The 17,388-nt window shown below is 38.4% G+C and overlaps 3 protein-coding genes across 4 annotated transcripts; 1 reads left to right on the top strand and 2 right to left on the bottom strand.

The window, feature by feature from the left end:
* The first annotated feature begins 112 nt into the window (after positions 1 to 112).
* Positions 113 to 847, top strand: LOC117790850 (histone deacetylase complex subunit SAP18). Its single transcript, XM_034630459.1, has 2 exons — positions 113 to 287; positions 371 to 847. Exons 1-2 carry the CDS (start codon positions 222 to 224, stop codon positions 752 to 754), a joined length of 450 nt encoding a protein of 149 aa, XP_034486350.1. The 5' UTR covers positions 113 to 221; the 3' UTR covers positions 755 to 847.
* LOC117790834 (proline-, glutamic acid- and leucine-rich protein 1) lies at positions 776 to 6,801 on the bottom strand. Its single transcript, XM_034630438.1, has 3 exons — positions 6,607 to 6,801; positions 1,224 to 2,083; positions 776 to 1,162 (listed from the first exon to the last, which is right to left on the bottom strand). The coding sequence occupies exons 1-3, from the start codon at positions 6,625 to 6,627 to the stop codon at positions 937 to 939; spliced, it is 1,107 nt and encodes a 368-aa protein (XP_034486329.1). The 5' UTR covers positions 6,628 to 6,801; the 3' UTR covers positions 776 to 936.
* A 696-nt stretch (positions 6,802 to 7,497) lies between these two features.
* Positions 7,498 to 17,314, bottom strand: LOC117790818 (organic cation transporter protein). Of its 2 annotated transcripts, XM_034630410.1 has the most exons (7): positions 16,785 to 17,314; positions 14,141 to 14,313; positions 11,055 to 11,454; positions 9,957 to 10,224; positions 8,051 to 8,625; positions 7,818 to 7,963; positions 7,498 to 7,756 (listed from the first exon to the last, which is right to left on the bottom strand). In XM_034630410.1, the coding sequence occupies exons 1-7, from the start codon at positions 17,158 to 17,160 to the stop codon at positions 7,664 to 7,666; spliced, it is 2,031 nt and encodes a 676-aa protein (XP_034486301.1). In that variant the 5' UTR covers positions 17,161 to 17,314; the 3' UTR covers positions 7,498 to 7,663. The 2 variants fall into 2 exon arrangements, with proteins under 2 accessions (XP_034486301.1, XP_034486300.1); XM_034630409.1 differs by lacking the exon at positions 14,141 to 14,313 and having other exon boundaries at positions 7,499 to 7,756; positions 16,801 to 17,314.
* Positions 17,315 to 17,388: the final 74 nt, after the last annotated feature.

Here is a 17,388-nt window from a genome sequence, read left to right as displayed (position 1 = left end):
GACATTTATTTAAATATTAACAATTCATATAATTCCCAATTTATTGTTGTGACTGACGGGTAGTCCCGTGAACTGTTAACGCGGTGTAACTGTTAGCGTCACTGGTACGCTGTAGTTGCTCATCTCTAGTTGTTGTTATTTTTGGTGGTGTGTATATTTTACATTTGTTTGAAGCCAAACAGAATTTTGTAATCAATTAGAACGGATTGCTAGACAACAACATGGCTAATGTTGAATCAATGATTGTGGAGGAGAAGACGCAGATAAAGCAAATTGATCGCGAGAAGGTTTGTTTCTAGGTAATGTTTGTAATTTTGCCGGCCACTAAATTGCTTCTTCTTTCCCTGACCGCCTGCTCGTGCGATTGCAGACCTGCCCGTTGCTGCTGCGTGTGTTTTGCTCAACTGGTCGCCATCACTCGGTGTCCGAGTACATGTACAGCAACGTGCCCACCAATGAACTCCAGATCTACACCTGGCAGGATGCGACGCTGCACGAATTGACATCGCTGGTGCGCGATGTGAATCCGGATACACGGAAGAAGGGCACCTATTTTGACTTTGCCATTGTGTTCCCCAACTTTCGGAATAACCATTTCCAAATGCGTGAAATTGGAGTTACCTGTACGGGGCAGAAGGGTATCGATGATAACAAGACGCTGGCCCAGGCCAAGTTCAGTATTGGTGACTTTCTGGATATCTCAATAACGCCACCGAATCGCATGCCTCCCGCGAGGCGTCAACGTCCCTACTGAAAGAGGGAAGCAGCGAGATTACAGGCTATTCATAATCTTTTAATTTCCTCTCACTTTACACTCAAAATATAATAAAGTACAGACATAATTACAGAGATTATAGATTACAGATTAGTACAAATAAGGTGACGACTTAAGAGTTGCTTGACTTAAATATCTAGTGGAGTACTGGAGCGTGTAGTTTAGTTTCTGTAGATGCTGTTGGGACGCTTGGATTTCTTCTTGCCCAGCTGCGTCATGTCAATCTCCAGACCATTTGGCAGCACAGCACGATTCTCCTCGTAGTTGATGAAGCCGTTCTCCTGCAGCTCCTCCTCATTGTCGCGTGCGTTGGGATCACATTTAATGCCCGTCTCGTAGTTGTACTCACGTTTGTTGCCATCAGGATCAATGTAACCGTAGGTGCCCCTGTATAATTTTAGTAAAATAAGTATATCCATTTATTATAACGTTTATATGGAGCACTCACTTGGTAATGCAGTCGGTGCCAATGAACTCTTCCTTAAAGGAGCCATCATCGTTCTCATAGCCCCAGGTGATGCTGCCATCCTCGTTCTCATCGCGCCACTTGCGAATGGTCTGGGCAACTGGGCGCTGGCGACGCTGCTGCTGTTGCTGCTGTCCATGCTGCTCATCCTGCAATTGGTTCTCGTCGATGATGGGACGCGACTGTATGGGCTTGGGTCTTGGTCGTGCGACGGGCACAGGCGCTGGAGCTTCTGGACGCACTGCAGCCGAGGGTCGTGTCCGTATCACGGCTACACGTTGTGGTTGCTGTGGTGGTGGTGGAGGAGGTGCCGCTGCTGTCGGCGCCGGACGCTCCAGACCAAATCGCTGAGAGTTATCAAAGCGTCCAATGCCAAAGTCATTGAAGGCTGGACGGTTAATGGGCGTGGCAATTGCGGGACGCTCAGCGAAACGTGGTGGCGCTGGCAAGATTGCAGTTGGCTGGCTGTCCTCGTGTTGGAGCAGCTGCTGCACTGGACTGGCCGGCTCAATGGACTGCTGGCCATTGAGGAAAGCGGCAGCCGCCTGTTGGAACTGTGACTGCTGGGCCTGGGCCAACTGCTGCTCCCGCAACAGATTGGGCAGGAAGGCATCTGGCTGCTCATCCTCAGCGGGCTCTGTGACGGGTCGCTCCTCCAGCGCAATGCGTGGTGTGACCGCCGGCAAGACCGCGTTCTGTTGACGCACCGATTGTCCGGGACGACGCACGCGCAGCACCTGCTGCCGATGAGGGATCGGCGCTGACACGGGAACTGCTCCAGGAATGCTCAGTCGCGGCGGATAGTTTTGGGCCTGCACCATGACGACGACGCTGCATAACAGCTGAAAGTTGAGGGAGGTGAATGAAGTGGGATTAAGGCAAGGCTATAAATGGAATGAACTACATTATCCAATGCAATTTGCCGCTGAAGTGTTGCAACAAGTGGCCACTTTGGGCACACGTCTAATTAGCAGTGGTGTTTTTTGTAAATAACCTTACAGAGAGTATTATAATTTTGTCGTCATGTGTGTAACTCGTTAAAAGAGGCATGACAGACCGTAAAAAGCATTTACACTGACAAGTATCTTAATTTTACTTGAAACAGTACCATATTTTTGCTCCAGTCAGTATATATATCGGAACGGGACTGATCGGTGTATCATATAGCTGGCATAGAAACGATCGGACGAAATCAAACGTACAGACATAAAACCCTGTTTTTTCGGATATTTTAACCAATCTCTCAGTATTGGGTAACTTACGCATTCTGACGAAATTCTATCATAGGAAGAACTGGTCGAAGTACGAAAAACTACCGATTTTAAAGCTATTGCACAGATTTTGGTTTTTGATTTTTGATTAAAACATGTTTGGAACAAAAAAATAAATGGCTATATAACTATAGTATAACGCACTTTTGTGTTTTTAAAATATCCTAATAAAGTTTGCATATTGCTTATTTGTTTCACATCGGATTTTAATATAGCTTCCATTTTCAATGGAATCAATTCTTCAGGTGCCGAATCAAATCTACGTTCTTGTTTAGTTTTTAATTGGTATTACATATTTGACGCTGTTTTCTTAGAATTTGTGTAACATATTCCACACGCGTTCCACAAATATAAGCAAGGTTCGGCTTTTGCTTTTCATGTACTTCTTAAGCCGTTGTCCCCATAGACAAACTGGTTTAAATTTATACGCCGCTTAAGTATTACAACAACTATTTGTAATTGTAACACTGTACTGACTACAACAACAACAACAGCAACAGCAACAAGATCGAAGTAAGTGCAATAACAATAAATGTGGAACATAAAGCAAAATCACAGAAATTGCTCACCCGCCTCGCTGGCGATCGATCATAACAGGCAGAAACGGCAGTACAACCACCAGCACCACCACCACCACCATCAGCACCACCACCACCATCAACAACAACACGAGCTACAGCAGCAATAAGAGTAAAAAATGTCGGCTTTTAAAATCGTTGTAGTTGTTGCTGTTGTTGTTATCGCTGTCTTGGCCCGAATTGCGTAATTTGCATGCCTCAGCAGTTAGTTGGCGGTGGCCCAAAGAGGTGGCAGTCCAAAAAAAAAAAAAAAAAAAATACAAACAACAACAAGAAGCACAAATGAAAACCCCAATAAGTAAGTTATGCGAATTTTTCTGTGGCATGTGGAAAACGTTTTGAGCTCAAGCTCGTAGAGTTTCCGGTTCAGAAAAAAAAGAAGTCAGTGTCTAGGACAAGTAGCCGACCAGTCAATGAGCAACTTGATACAATTTCGAGTACTTTCCAAAATACCAGACATTGAGTTTTGAGTTGATTTTTAATTAGGTGCCGCCATCGAGATCAGTGAACTGAATCTGTAGACCTGCAGCTGCAATATTATCTTGTTGTTTTATAAAGCAATTTGTGAGTCATAACAAATATAAAATAAAATAAAAAAAATATTGCGAATTCGTTTGAAATACCAGGTGACAACTAAGGAACATATGATATAATCATAGAAGAAATCCGTTCTTGGATAAGTGTTTGTCGACTTTACAAAGTGAAAATTTCAATCATACAATGGATTTTAGCTTTGAACCTTAAGTATACATATTAACCACCGAGTATAATGTAATTTAATAAATTAAAGAGATCAACAGATAATTGAATTAACTCGCCTTGGGTTTCAAACAGATCCGGAATATAGTTAAAAACAGGAAATGAAATTACTTAATTATTGAAATGTTAAAAGCTTTATTTTAATGAATTTAAAAATTTCACTAAATTTGGGAAGTAAACTGGATTAGGTTCAATTGATAGTAATTATTTTTAATGCGAATTAACAATTTTCTCCTGATACGGAACCCATAGAAATAATGTCTTCCCGGCTTAAGCAGTAATATGTAGGCTAATAGGTTAACATAGACAACTACTTGGTTGTGTATTGATAATCGCATTAATTCCATCGCGTACTGTCTCAAGCTTATGCAAATGATTATAGCTTTTATTATGCACTCAACAAATATAGGTATTAATTTTTTTTCCCAACGTTTTCCTTGGCCGGAATATCATAAAGTGTTATTTTGTGGGCAATCAAGCCAAGCATTCCAGTGGCCAAACGGCTCGAATGCAACTTGGCGTGCTGCCAAACTACCTGGTCAAGTGAACTACTTGGCTGGACGTTGGTATAAGGAGTAAGACTTAAAAAAAAAGAGATAGAAAGAGATTGGGACTGTTGCACGCTTTGGCAAACACCAGCAACTATTTTTGTGGGGAACTTGATTTGATTTAATTAATTTTTTTATGACTACGTCTACGAAGCGTTGTTGACGTGGTTCAAGGAAACCGAAAACAACAAACTGTGTGCAACCGATGCGAGTTATGTGTGGCAAGCCAAGCCCTAAACTAAGGAGCAGTCATCAACGTGGGTGTCACTGTAGTCTCATCAGAGAGTGCGGCAACAGCGTCGAATTTGTGGATGAGCAACGACGATGACGATGATAATGATGATATCTCATTAGTAAGAATAACTTGGCTAAGGACTCTTGGCCTTGGGAGCTGAAACTTGTCTGGTTATTGACTGAAATGGAACGAAAACCGAAAACTCCATTGCATTGCAACCAAATCTTAAGCTACCTCCAGGCAACAGCAGCAGCTCCCTCCTGATCGTATTTCTCTTTTCGCTCAACTGGCTGGAAATAGTTGTCAGTGCACTTTCAGAGCTCAAATATGTAACGCTTTATTTATGCTTATACATATATTTATTTGTATATTTATTTGTGTGTACGTATGTGCCATGTACTCGTGCATTACGTAATGTCTCAACATACTATACTACGCCCAATTGCGTTATGGAGTACTGTATTTGTATCTGTATCTGCATCTGTATGTGTATCTGTATCTGTAATGGATCTTTAGCTTGTGTTGGTGCAACGGCAACTGCAACTGCATCTGCAATGTGAATATGTGCGTGCTGAGAATTAGCATGATTTCAAGCCGAAGCTTAAGTTGGGTGCGTTTTTGAATCTCAAACAGCTTGGCCAGTTGCTGGTGGATTGTAGAGTGTGGATTGTAAATGTGGAGCATAAGTAAGTCGGGCCAAACAGCAGCTATGACCTTGAGACACATATTCGTAAGCCAAGCACAATAACTTGCCCTGACCAATTTTTAGTTAATTCATACATGAGTAACTGCTCTTTAAGTGCTTAACAAATTGTGCCGGCAATTATTAACCTGATTTATTTTGATTTTTTTATTGCAAACTCATTAGGCTAAAGCCTATACCCGTTGATAGGGACAAGCCCAAAACATAAATAGAGCAATCAATCAACAACATTTAAATCCTATTCGAAACGTTTATTCATGTTTTACTTGGGTCCATTGAAGCCATATTTGAGCTGTGAAATTTAGGATTATAGCGAATTGTTTGCTCGGTTGAAAACATTTTACTTGTATTTTTAGCAGCAAAATATATGCACTGTAATAAAAAATATGTATAGAATAGCTAACACATACCAGAGCTTTTTAGCTTTTTGAATAATTATTTCTTTTGGAACTATAAATAAATTACTGTACAGCATTTTTAGCAAGCAATTTATTCCAATTTAATTGTTTCAGCAATAATTGTAAATTCATTTTTACTAATATATTATCTACAGTAATTATGCTTATAAGCTGTATACGAAATAAATTATAGAAGTATTTAAAATAATAATTTGAAATAATATATTCTATTTACATTAAATTCGAATCAAGTTAACTGAGAATTTAATTTATATTTCATTAAATTCGAAATATTGGAAACGGTTTTCAATCTTAAGCACTTAATCGCTGGCTCAGTAGCAAATTCCACAGATAAACTATAATGTGATTTTTTTTTTTTTTTGGCATATTGCTCACAATAAAGGGGCGGGGGCAAAACCAAATAACAAGAAAGAAAATACTCGTTAAATTTGTGACCCGAGGGCTTGGTTAACCAATAACCAACATTCAATAAGCGATAATTCAATTGGAATTCTTTGGCAGACAGAAAACAATTGGTAATGATTGAATCGCATATTTATTGTTGAGTGACTTTTTTATTTAAGATCAACATCATCGAAATGCCAATCGGTCAAAGTATTTAATTGCTAATTGCATTGCATTGAGATACAAGTACACTCATCGACTTTCTATTAAATGCAAATACACAACACATAAATGTCTCAATTGGTATCCGAGAGATCGAGATCTTAAGTCTCAAACCAAACGACCTTGTCACTCTCATACGCATACGAATCGCACGAACTGCACTTATGAGATACTCTTATAATAATAGTTATAAATATTTTATATATTCACTCTCTTATTTCGGTTGCAGATCCTTTCAAAACTTACCGCGATTAGTTGCAGTTTCATGTTGTTTTCGTGTATCTCAAATCGTTTGTTGAACACTTCCGCGAACTCCAATCTCTCAACCTTAATGACTACGCCCAAACTTCAAGTACAGAAAACTGTTTGAATTTTTTGTATATTTCTTTTCTTAAGACCGTCGTGGGTTTGGTTACTTTTGGCCAGCCGTTAAACGTTGAAATGCTGGGCGCCCCAGGTGTGCAGTCGGTTTTATAGCCACGTAGCAGCTTTGCGGCTCTCGAACTGAACACTCGACTTGAAATTTATGTGAGGCGTGTGTTTTGCATGGTTATGTCTGACTGTTAAGACCATTAACGCATCTCGAAATGAAAGTAAACGCGATGATTTTTGCAAATTTAAAACGCTATTCGGATGTCGTCTGTGCTGAGAATCGTATAAGCTCTGCGAACGTGCTTCAATTTTTAAATTACTGTTACCGCAACAGCAAAAGCGAAAATACAGACAGGTGGCAACGCCGTTAGTATGGCTTTATAAGCTCATAGGTTGATGCACGAGCTTTAAGCTCGCAGTATGTAGCCCAGTCCAAATTCTGTCCGCAGTAGCATAAAGCTTCATGTGAGTTTTAATTTCTAACAGGTCGTATGCGTGATACCAGTACAAAGGCAGAGGCTACTGGTTGCTGTATTGGCTAACTGCAACGAATATGAAGGTGAAAAAAATGGCAATACCGTATTTAAAATGTTTCATGTGAGGCAAACTGTTGTTTTCCTCTTATTCGTATCGTATACCATTCAGGATTCATATTTTAAATACAGCACGATTGAACTTATTTCAGAAATGTTTAATTTGAGAATTATTCAAGTTTTGTAGTTCATTGAAAGTAAAATAAATTCTACAAAATTTTTATAATAAAAGTTAACGAAAACGCATTTATATTCGAAATGAATTTTAAATATAAGTATAACAAATTAAATATTAAATAGAGAGAAATTTTAGGCTGAGAAGAATGATTTTGTGAAGGGCCGTTGACCAATATTTCCAATATATCACAGTTAGACCTATTAAATTCGAAGAGTTTTGGCTATTCAACGTCCTTCATTAGTGTTATAGCAACAGCTCCAATGATGCCACAAACTCCCATAATGTTAAGCGGCAGCAGAGCGTCATAATGTTCCTAGAAATAATATTGGATATTAGATAAAGTATTAAGTAGTATGAGAATATAGATGGCTTACCAGCTGCCATAGAGAAGGCACCAGAATGAGGCCGATGCCCGATGCTAGATTGCCCATACCGACTCCAAAGTTCCGTACAATTGTGGGATACTGCATGGCTGTGTAGGTGGGAATAATGGCATTGTTGGCACCAATCAAACACTTGGCTTTAAAATATAAAAATTAAACATACTATATTACGTGACCAGCTGACAATAGATACGAAAAGTATCTGACCGATGCGGAGTACTCACCTACAATGGCCAGAGCAATGACGCCCGTCTGGTTGTCCTCGCCATGGGGCACCAAGTTTGTGGCCAGACAGCAGAGACCCGGCAGGAGCATGTAGCCCAGCAGGCTGCGTCTTATGCCCGCCTTGAGGACCACAAAAATACTGATGCAGATGGAAAGAGCCTCCACTCCGCCGGCAACCGCGTTGTTGATATAGATATTGCCACCGAGATTGCTCAGATGAAGCGTAAGACCGAAATAGATGATGATGAGTGTTAGCCAAATGACCAGTGTAAGCACTGTGGTGCGCCAATATTTGCGGCCAAAGACGACCAGAATGGGATTCACATGTAATTCCAAGTCATGTTGTTGATCCTCTTCAACTGTTGCTGTTTTTGTTTCCTCCACGGAGTTAACAGTTTCTGCCTGAGTTGAATCCTTCTTCTGGGCAGCCGTGGGTAAAGCTGCCTCCAGTGTTTTTTGATAGTTGCTGGGCAGCGTGGTGCCATTCATCTTGGCAGCCTGCTCAACCAGACGATACAATTCCTCGAGTCGACCCTGAGCCAACAGCCAGCGTGGCGACTCCGGCAGCCAGTACCTGTCAAGTGGAAGAGAGGGAATATAGGTATTTACTGGCTTGAATGACCATTGGCACTGGAATTTGGAATTTTTCAATTGATTTCAGAACTCAGAACGAATGTGGCTAATCTGAAGGGTTCACTCGGACAGACAAGCACTGAGGAATTTGTGTGGCGGAACTTTGCTTTGTCCGTTTGCAATCTAATTGATCCCACGCAATGTAATGTTGTCAATCGCTTCTCAGTGCTTGCCAGGAATGTTGTTACACATTTTATTTCTTTCCACTTTGATGTTAAATGTGAACGTGAAAATAACAATAAAATGCAGTAAGTTCAACTTTTATACTCGAACAACAAAAAGTGAATCCAAGTCACATACTCCTACGAGTACTCGTAAATAATTCGAAAACCGTTAAATTCTAACAGGCAAAATAAATGAATGTATTAAAAGTAAAGCAAACCTTATTTAAGCGTATAGCTAACAATATACTAATTAAATATAATAACCGGATAATAATACATATATAACCACGGTTGTAAATTCGAAATTATATTATACAGTTGACAAACAGCACAAAGCGTAAGTTAATTCGAATTTGAATAATTTTAGAACCAAAAATGCAAAATTACTGGTTTCTTTTTATAATATTCTAACTTTAACTTAAACCCAACAATTTTGTTTACTTTGTATAATACTTTAGTACTTTGGGTTAATAACACAGAAGTCATTGAAAACTCAAAGTGTTTTTAAATCGCATTTTTGTGGCAACTATTTATGAGCAAAAGCTCAAACTAAAATTTCTTACTGTCAAGATTAAAGATTATGTATTTTAAAATTATTCCTCTACACCCTTGGATTTCTATGAATGGAATATTCCCGACATTTCATCTCTGTATTCTGAAAGTATCGCAATGATTCAATGCTTTAAATACTGTTTTTACACTTTTTTTTAAAGGAAAGACATTGTACATTTCTGAATATTAATATTTCTACGTTAACAAATCTTTCTGGGAAGTCTCATGAATACAATTAACAAATTTTTATTTCGTGAACATTTAGAGCTTTCCATAGCTTAACTAAACGAAAATTGTTTGTTTTTTTAACCGATCTATGACTAAGCGCTTAACGTCAGACATTTATACCCAGGTTCTACCTTTGAGATTTCGCTGACTTATCATCTAAATATTTTTAAACGTATTACAAAGATAGAGGAGTAGAATAAAAAGCATAGGAGTTAAGTTAGATAATATACACGTATAGATAAAAATTAGGGTAAGGTCAAGCCTATTTTTGATACAGCTTTTTTTTAGTTAATCACTCTGTTAAACACACTTTAAATGTCTTACTTACCAGATGCTCAACATGATGAGCCATGGGCAGGATATGACCAGCTGGAGAGTGCGCCAGTCTCGGATCAAATAGGCAATGCCGGATGAGAGGACGTACGAGATGGCAACTGGTAAAATGTTTAATATGCCGATTATAGTACGCCATTTGCCGGATACCAGCTCGACGACCAGCACGAAGCTAACAACAGTCACGGTCATTGATGCGAATCCAATTATAACACGTAGCGACATGAACATGGCCACCGATGTTGAGAAGGCCAAAATTCCACCTGTGTCCACCATTGTCATGGAAAGAGAGAGACAGAGAGAGCATAGGAGATGTATACATTAGAGTGGGTCAATTTTTTTCTCAACAAAGCGGTGATGAAAATCGTAATCTACGATGAGTTCTTAGAAGAATTGCCCAAGAAACCATGGGTCTAAAATCAGTATCAGCTTCAAATTTTTACAGAGAAGTTATATGTGTTTTTTATATGGGTTAGGTGGAACTCACCTGTAAAACAAAAAACCCCAGATGGGGGCGGAATTATGATGAATTTAAAGATAAGAATTAGTTGGCGGTCTTAACAAGTTTTTTTTTAATTGAATTTTAGACATTAGCACTTTTGTCAAGTTTCTTAGAAGATTAAAAAAAAGTTCATTAAGCATTAATTTTAAAATTCAATCGAAAAAAGTGAAACTCGATATAGATTTTAGACCCTTGGTTTCTTGGGCAATTCTTCTTAGAATTCATCGTAGATTACGATTTTCATAACCGCTTTGTGCATTTTTTTCACTCCATACAAATTGACCCACTCTAGAATACATATTGTGTGAGAGTGAGAGAGTCTGATGCGAATGCCAGGTGCAAGGCCAGGCACGTAAATAAGAATGTAAAGTCAATTAAAATCTCTGCTGCGGACAAATGCAAATGTGCAAAGTCCTTTCACACACACACACGTACGCACATGGTGTCAGAGGTCGCAATCGGTGAAAAACTTTTATATAAATGGCAATTAGAAAATGAACATGGCTCAAATTGTCGTGGATATTTTGTCGCTGGGAAACATTTTGTCCAATTTGTGGCATGATTGCTGCATCAACTATTTATTGTACATACCGAAAATGGTTTGTATGCTGACAAAGGTCATCAGTGTGTGTCGCCGACCAAAACGGTCCGAAATCCATCCCGAGAGCACCGCTCCCGCCGCTGCGCCCATCAGAAAGCACATTTCGACAAAGCTGGTTATGTTATGGCCACAAACCAGGCCAAATTCCTGCACCATTGTCTTGGCATCGCCATCCACATCGGAGAACTCAAATTGCTGACACTGTCTGTAGCTCAAGTTGGCCGCATCACTGGGCCAATTGATCAGCTGGCCATTCTCAAAGGTCACCTGACTGTAGTCAATGTCGAGCAACTGGCAGCCATTTGAGCTCTGGCTGAGATTACGCCAATCCGCAATGCTGAGCTCCTGCAGATGAGCTGGCCTGGCACACCAAAAGTCCTTGGGGGCGGTCTGCAAAGGAAGTATGTACGTGTATGTATATTAAAGGTCAACCTTACTGTAAAATATTTATAATTGAAGCGTTGCTTGAGGTGAAGTTGTGTTGGCAGTTCATTAAGTTAATTATAAAACAAAAAGATTCAGGGTTATCAAGTACTCAACTTTTTGTTTTTCATTGTGGAATTTGGAGCGTGCTTTATTTATAACTGTTGCGATCATTAAGCGCTTGGCTAATTATAACCATAATTAAGTCATTTAGTCCAAAATTAGATCATAAAATATAAGAAATTAACAAAGTACCGCTAACATAATATTAGCTCTTGTAATATAATTAGACTAACGATCAAATAAAATTAAAGTGCAATTTGAATATAATTTGAAACTATCTTATGAATACAATCAAAGTAGAAGTCGATAAATCTATGTTAAACTTTAAGCAATTAGCCAATAGCAATTGACGTTTACGATGACACTTGGCAAGCCATTAATTAACGCTTTATGTATTTGCTGCCCATTTTTATGATCGCATTTAATGTTGATGTAGCTGTTGTTGTTGTCGACTATGTAAAACGGCTTAGTGCAGGCCAATGACTCGAGTCGATTGGCAGTTACAGCATACGGGAAATTGCAAAACTTCATGCTGTCCGACACTCCGACTGTCCGACTGTCCGGCTGTCTGTCTGGTTATCTGATTGATGTTGCCATCAAAGTGAGCAGACATCAGTAATATCGAATGAGACAGTGAGAGACAGAGACAGAGTAAATGGGGTTAGTCACTGACTACACAGGCTCCGGCGTATGGGGCGTATGCGCTATGCGACCGGTCAGACTTCAACAGGTAGATTTTCGGTGCGCTCGGCTTCGTTTCGTACGTGACTCGATAAAAAAAATAATGTTGTTATTGTTGTGGTTTTGTGTGTAAATTAATGATTTCAAGTTCAAGTTGAAGTTCGCGCAAACAGGAACCGAGATGGAAAGTGAAATAATCAGGGTACAAGTAAAAGTTAACGTTCTTCAAAAAGTGCCGACCAGCTTTTTTCCTTGATGAGAGTTAAACGTGGACATGTTACTGAACATTTTTTTGCTGTAATTGTAACTTTTGGTTTATCTGCCTCACAGTGCCGTGCTCGGATGCCATAAAGTGTCCGTGTCCGTGTCTGTGGTTTTGAGTGCTGCGGCGGTTACTTGTCACGTTTCAAGCATTTGCATAAAGAACCAACAATGGAATTTTATAGCGTGGGCTTAGATACATGCTTACTGCCGCACCACCGAACCACCGCACCACCGCACCACCGAACCACTGCACACGAGGCATTAGTTGTGGAGTTTTAATAGATTGTTATAAATTCGAGTCGATTGTTGACTCTGCGTGTGTTTCTCTTTTTGCACCTGATTGCAATTTATTCTAATGACAACATCAACCACATTGGTCAAACAGTCAAACAATGAGAGGAGTTTTGAGTTTGAGCAACTGTTTTGAGCAACGTTTGTAATGCAACAGAATTTTCAATGCATTCGGTAACGAACAATGCACTAAACTCATTTGTCGACAAATTCTTAAATAACTTATTGTTTAATTATTATGCTAATAGAAATGGGAATTTACGGGGAATTTCAAATGCATATTTCAAATGCATTTCCACTGATTTAATTAAATTTTCAAATATTGAGTGGTAAATTAGAAATTGTCAAATATGTTGGCATCAAATTAAACTTAACAATTGATTTCACAAATAGTTATCTTTATTTAATCTTTACAGTTGTTAGGAAAATCCCGAAAACACCTTTTGTTTGTACTCAAACCTGTTGCTTAAGTACAAATCATAGCTTATTATTAGCTTAATTGTGTTGGGTCATTGAATGATAATATTATACTTATACTAAACGTTACTAGGTAAGGTGTAAGTCGATATGCACAAGTTAATAAATACATATTCGAATTGGCTCGCTGAACTGAAACCAGTGTGTCTGTTTATAAGGCATATGCTCGCTTTTTTTTTATTATTACTGTAGCTAAATTAATATATTTAGACATTTTAGCGGTCGCTATTGGCCCGAGGCACGAGAGTAACCTTTCGAAGGCAACCTTGGGCCAACCTCAAGCTAAGCTTGCGGCAACTGATATAGATCAGTGGGAGTGGAAATTAATTGAAAACTCTTGCACTGAGAGGCTGCTTGAGAAAACTCTGTTCCATTGGTAGAATTGATACATGAGTCAATATGACAATGTAGCCATCTATCGACTTGAATCTTTCACTGTGCTCATGCAATACTTTCGGCTTAACATACATATGTTTAAATAATGTATAACGATATCTGGTCAGACTGGAATGGAAGTAAACAAAAATGTGCGTGTGTGTGGAAAGTTCGGCATACAGAAAACGTGTTTAATATCAAATGACAAAACCAAAACGTATGCGTTTTGTGCTATTTTAAACTGAATTTCAATCACTGAACCAATTAAAAGACAAAGTCAGAAAACATGTAAGTGATTTCATTCTTAAAACAATATTTCAAATGAGTTTACCATCTGTGGCATTATTACCTCTTATCACACATGTGCATCACATTGCGATAATAACTAAAATTGTTCACAAGTTTATCATTATTGGCCAACACTCGAAGTTGTTCAGGCGCGACAATGAGTTAGTTGGTAAGTAATATGGCCAGTGTAAGGTCTTGCCACGCGATCACTCACCTGAAACACAAAAACGAATATGTGGAAGGTGCAAATGGCCTGAAGGAACGACAAGACGGGACACCACAAACACTGCCAGCGACCAATGCAGCCCAAAACCAGTTGCAGGCTCTTTGATTGCAGTTGCTCCAATTCATCAGCGGATGGTTGCAACATTGGCGCTAATTCGCCTGGTGTTTCCTCCATAGTTTCCATAGTTTTTTTTTTTGAAACGCACTAAGTTAAACTTTGTCGATTATGAAAAAAAAGTCAACCGACTGGCACTTGCGACGCAAATCAACTGATTTCGAATGTTTGCAAAAATATATTTGACTTAATAAAACGACAGACACTCAAATTCTTAATCATATGCAAAGCTCGGAATATTTGTGCGTATATATTATGATTTACATGCTTAAATGCTGAGTGTTTCGGTCTTATATATGAGTAGAGCGAACTTTAAGCGCACACTTTTCTCTTACTACTGATTCGATAGCCAGGCAGGTGTTGAAAATGATGTGGAAGTCAAACAGTTGCAAACAGGTGCGGCACTTCATACTACACACTAAATACGACACACTACACAACAATAACAACAACAACAACAACAACAACATAATATTTATGAGAGGGACATCGAGATAAAGTTCAAAGCAACTGGAATGCGCCTAAATGATCTGTCGAACTTCGGCATAAATTAGCCCAGCTAACACTGTAGATTGATCGAAAAATACAGATGCAGTTAGACGGTGTCGAGCGGGACAGATACAACGACAGAGAGAGAGAGAGAGAGAAAAAGTTTCGGAGGTTTTCGAACCCGATATTGCTCGTGTTCATACAGTCATAAAAATGAAGTCACAGCCGATCTGAACACAACATTTTTGCAGTGCAATTAAATAAGCTATTTATTGAAATTATTTTTTTCTAATTTTATTATAAATTATGGATTATTGTATATCGGCCGCTTTTAATAAATAATCAGAGCATTTCTGAAGTGCCAAATATTTTAAATATTGCGAAAGGTGCATTCAATTAAAACTCAAATGTTTTCATCTCTGAAAATTTTATTATACTAGCTTTTTATAGCTATCATTAATTACAGTTTAAGGACCTATTAAATTTTGTATGTATCTTAAGTTTATTTTCGGAGTATGATTGTAGCTATGCCATTCTTGCATCATTAAGATCGCCAATGTTAAGACAAGTTAGGCATATAAATGGTAGTTAGACACCAATAATAATGTTGCATATACGAATATGAAAATATGCAATTATCATATGGTAAATATCTGTACTTATAAAGGTAATTCTTAAGTTCTTGCTTGATTGAAGTTGATGTTGCAATTTACTTCAGTGTTTACCAAGCTTAAAGTTATGATAAAACCAATATGTCAAGGTATGTTGCGGTTTGATTATATTTCTCTTTTTGTTTTGTTTTTTTTTTTTTTGGTTACCTTCCCAATTGCACATTAGCACGCCAGATGATTATCATGATTATTGAACAATCGATGTGCATAAATCAACGCTTGCAATTGAGCAGCACGCAAAAGTACGTGTATCTGACAGATACGCGTAGTGACAAATGATGGCAGATCGTTTGATGCGTATTGCAATTTGATGCCAATGCAAATTACTTGAAGGTCGCCCCTCGAGAGGGTTTCAGCCTACACGCGAGCCTCCAATCAAAATATTGGCAAATTATTGTTGAAATGTGGTTTGATTCATGCCGCCCACTCTATTTTGACACATTTTGATTGCCTTGAATTGTTAACTATAACGGTAACAGTAACACAAAAATAAACATTGTCAAGTGCTTCCAATAGCATTTAAGAGCCTATTATTGTTATCAAATGATTACAAGTGGTGAACGAACTTATTGTTAGACTCGACGCTCGATTAGTTTACGATAACACTTCAAATACATACACAGGAAAAAAATATGGGATTCCCGGCTAAAATTAATCCAATGCGGTGTCAGAAGTACTGTAAGCCCGGACTCTCATTAACCAAGTATGAAATACTTAAATAAAGCGCGGTTTTTCTTAACAATATTTTCATTTTTAGGGCTGTGTAATATATGTTTTTAGTAAGTTTAAATAATTTTAGCTTCTTAGTCTTTTTTAAATCGATTTTTTAATATCTGCGCCATTTTATCTACGTATTATCCAAATTTAGGAATTATATCCTGAATACATACTTAAAAAATTTAAGCTAAAATCAAGTTTTTAAAACTCAAGTTTTTAAAACTTGATTTTTAGAATCGTTTTTTTTCTGTGTAGATATATAATGTTAATAAAATGATTACTATGGAGGTAAACAATATTAAATAATATTATTGCTTTTTAATTGTTGATTCAACAGGTTTTCATATAGTCGTATGGAACTGAGTATTTGCAATATTAAAAAAAATATTATGCTCTGGCATCGAAATAATGAAGTAATAACGAACGAAAATCATATCTAACTTTCCCTATTAATTCACATTTTAAGTGCCAATCACCCAATCGAACAATTATCAAACTGCCCAAGACAAATTTGCCCTCGATCTGTTTATTATTATTTTTTGTTGTTAACGAACAAAACACAACACAAGACATACAGTTAAATTTGGCTTTGAAAGTGCGACGCAATCAAGTGTGTAAATATTTGCCAATCCATAAATAATAACACTGAAAACTCACCTGAAAAACAAACATGAACAAATGAAATGTGGTGGGTATCTGGAACAAGCACAACAGAAAGGTCCACAAAAAACTCCATTTGCGATAATGTCCAAGGAAATTCGATAGAACATCACTATTGTCGTCTTGGCTAAGATCCTTGGATGGGCTCAATGCTGTGGCGGGCAGTGGCATAAGGCCAACCTTCTTCAAGTCATCCGAAAGGCGACGAAAATCCATTGCTATGACACTTATTTCCGGTGTGCCTGGTGTGGGCTTTGTCTCGCGGTAACCGCCATAAAGGTTCGCATCAAGGCTGCCCCTTGTGGTGGAGCCAACGCAATCGAAATTCAGGGAACCGCGTCGTAGCACTCCACTCATATCGATATCGAGGAAACGACTATAGGCACAACAGCAACAACAATTCTATATCACTTGGGTATGATTCAATTTTAATAATCTTATTATTTGCTGATCGGTTGCATTGCCCGAAGTTGCGCAGTTGCCTGTTGCCGGCTGATTGTTTGCTTCGCTATTCGCGACGATCTAAATCCGTTAAAAGTTCCGCCAAGCTGTTATAAATGGTAAAATAAACAAAAGCTCAAAAGC

Source organism: Drosophila innubila (genome assembly GCF_004354385.1).
Source record: "Drosophila innubila isolate TH190305 chromosome 3R unlocalized genomic scaffold, UK_Dinn_1.0 2_E_3R, whole genome shotgun sequence".
Classification (NCBI taxonomy): domain Eukaryota; kingdom Metazoa; phylum Arthropoda; class Insecta; order Diptera; family Drosophilidae; genus Drosophila; species Drosophila innubila.
This window is presented reverse-complemented; position numbering and strand designations above follow the sequence as displayed.

What these genes read in the sequence shown, in the direction of transcription:
- LOC117790850 (XM_034630459.1), top strand. Translation starts at nt 222, where the DNA reads ATGGCTAATGTTGAATCAATGATTGTGGAGGAGAAGACGCAGATAAAG. An exon ending in AGCAAATTGATCGCGAGAAG is followed by an intron (nt 288 to 370) that starts GTTTGTTTCTAG and finishes GTGCGATTGCAG; the next exon opens with ACCTGCCCGTTGCTGCTGCG.
- LOC117790834 (XM_034630438.1), bottom strand. Translation starts at nt 6,627, where the DNA reads ATGAAACTGCAACTAATCGCG. An exon ending in TGAAACTGCAACTAATCGCG is followed by an intron (nt 2,084 to 6,606) that starts GTAAGTTTTGAA and finishes CTCAACTTTCAG; the next exon opens with CTGTTATGCAGCGTCGTCGT. An exon ending in GGCACCGACTGCATTACCAA is followed by an intron (nt 1,163 to 1,223) that starts GTGAGTGCTCCA and finishes AAAATTATACAG; the next exon opens with GGGCACCTACGGTTACATTG.
- LOC117790818 (XM_034630410.1), bottom strand. Translation starts at nt 17,160, where the DNA reads ATGAGTGGAGTGCTACGACGCGGTTCCCTGAATTTCGATTGCGTTGGC. An exon ending in CTCATCATGTTGAGCATCTG is followed by an intron (nt 8,626 to 9,956) that starts GTAAGTAAGACA and finishes TCCACTTGACAG; the next exon opens with GTACTGGCTGCCGGAGTCGC. An exon ending in CATTGCTCTGGCCATTGTAG is followed by an intron (nt 7,964 to 8,050) that starts GTGAGTACTCCG and finishes TATATTTTAAAG; the next exon opens with CCAAGTGTTTGATTGGTGCC.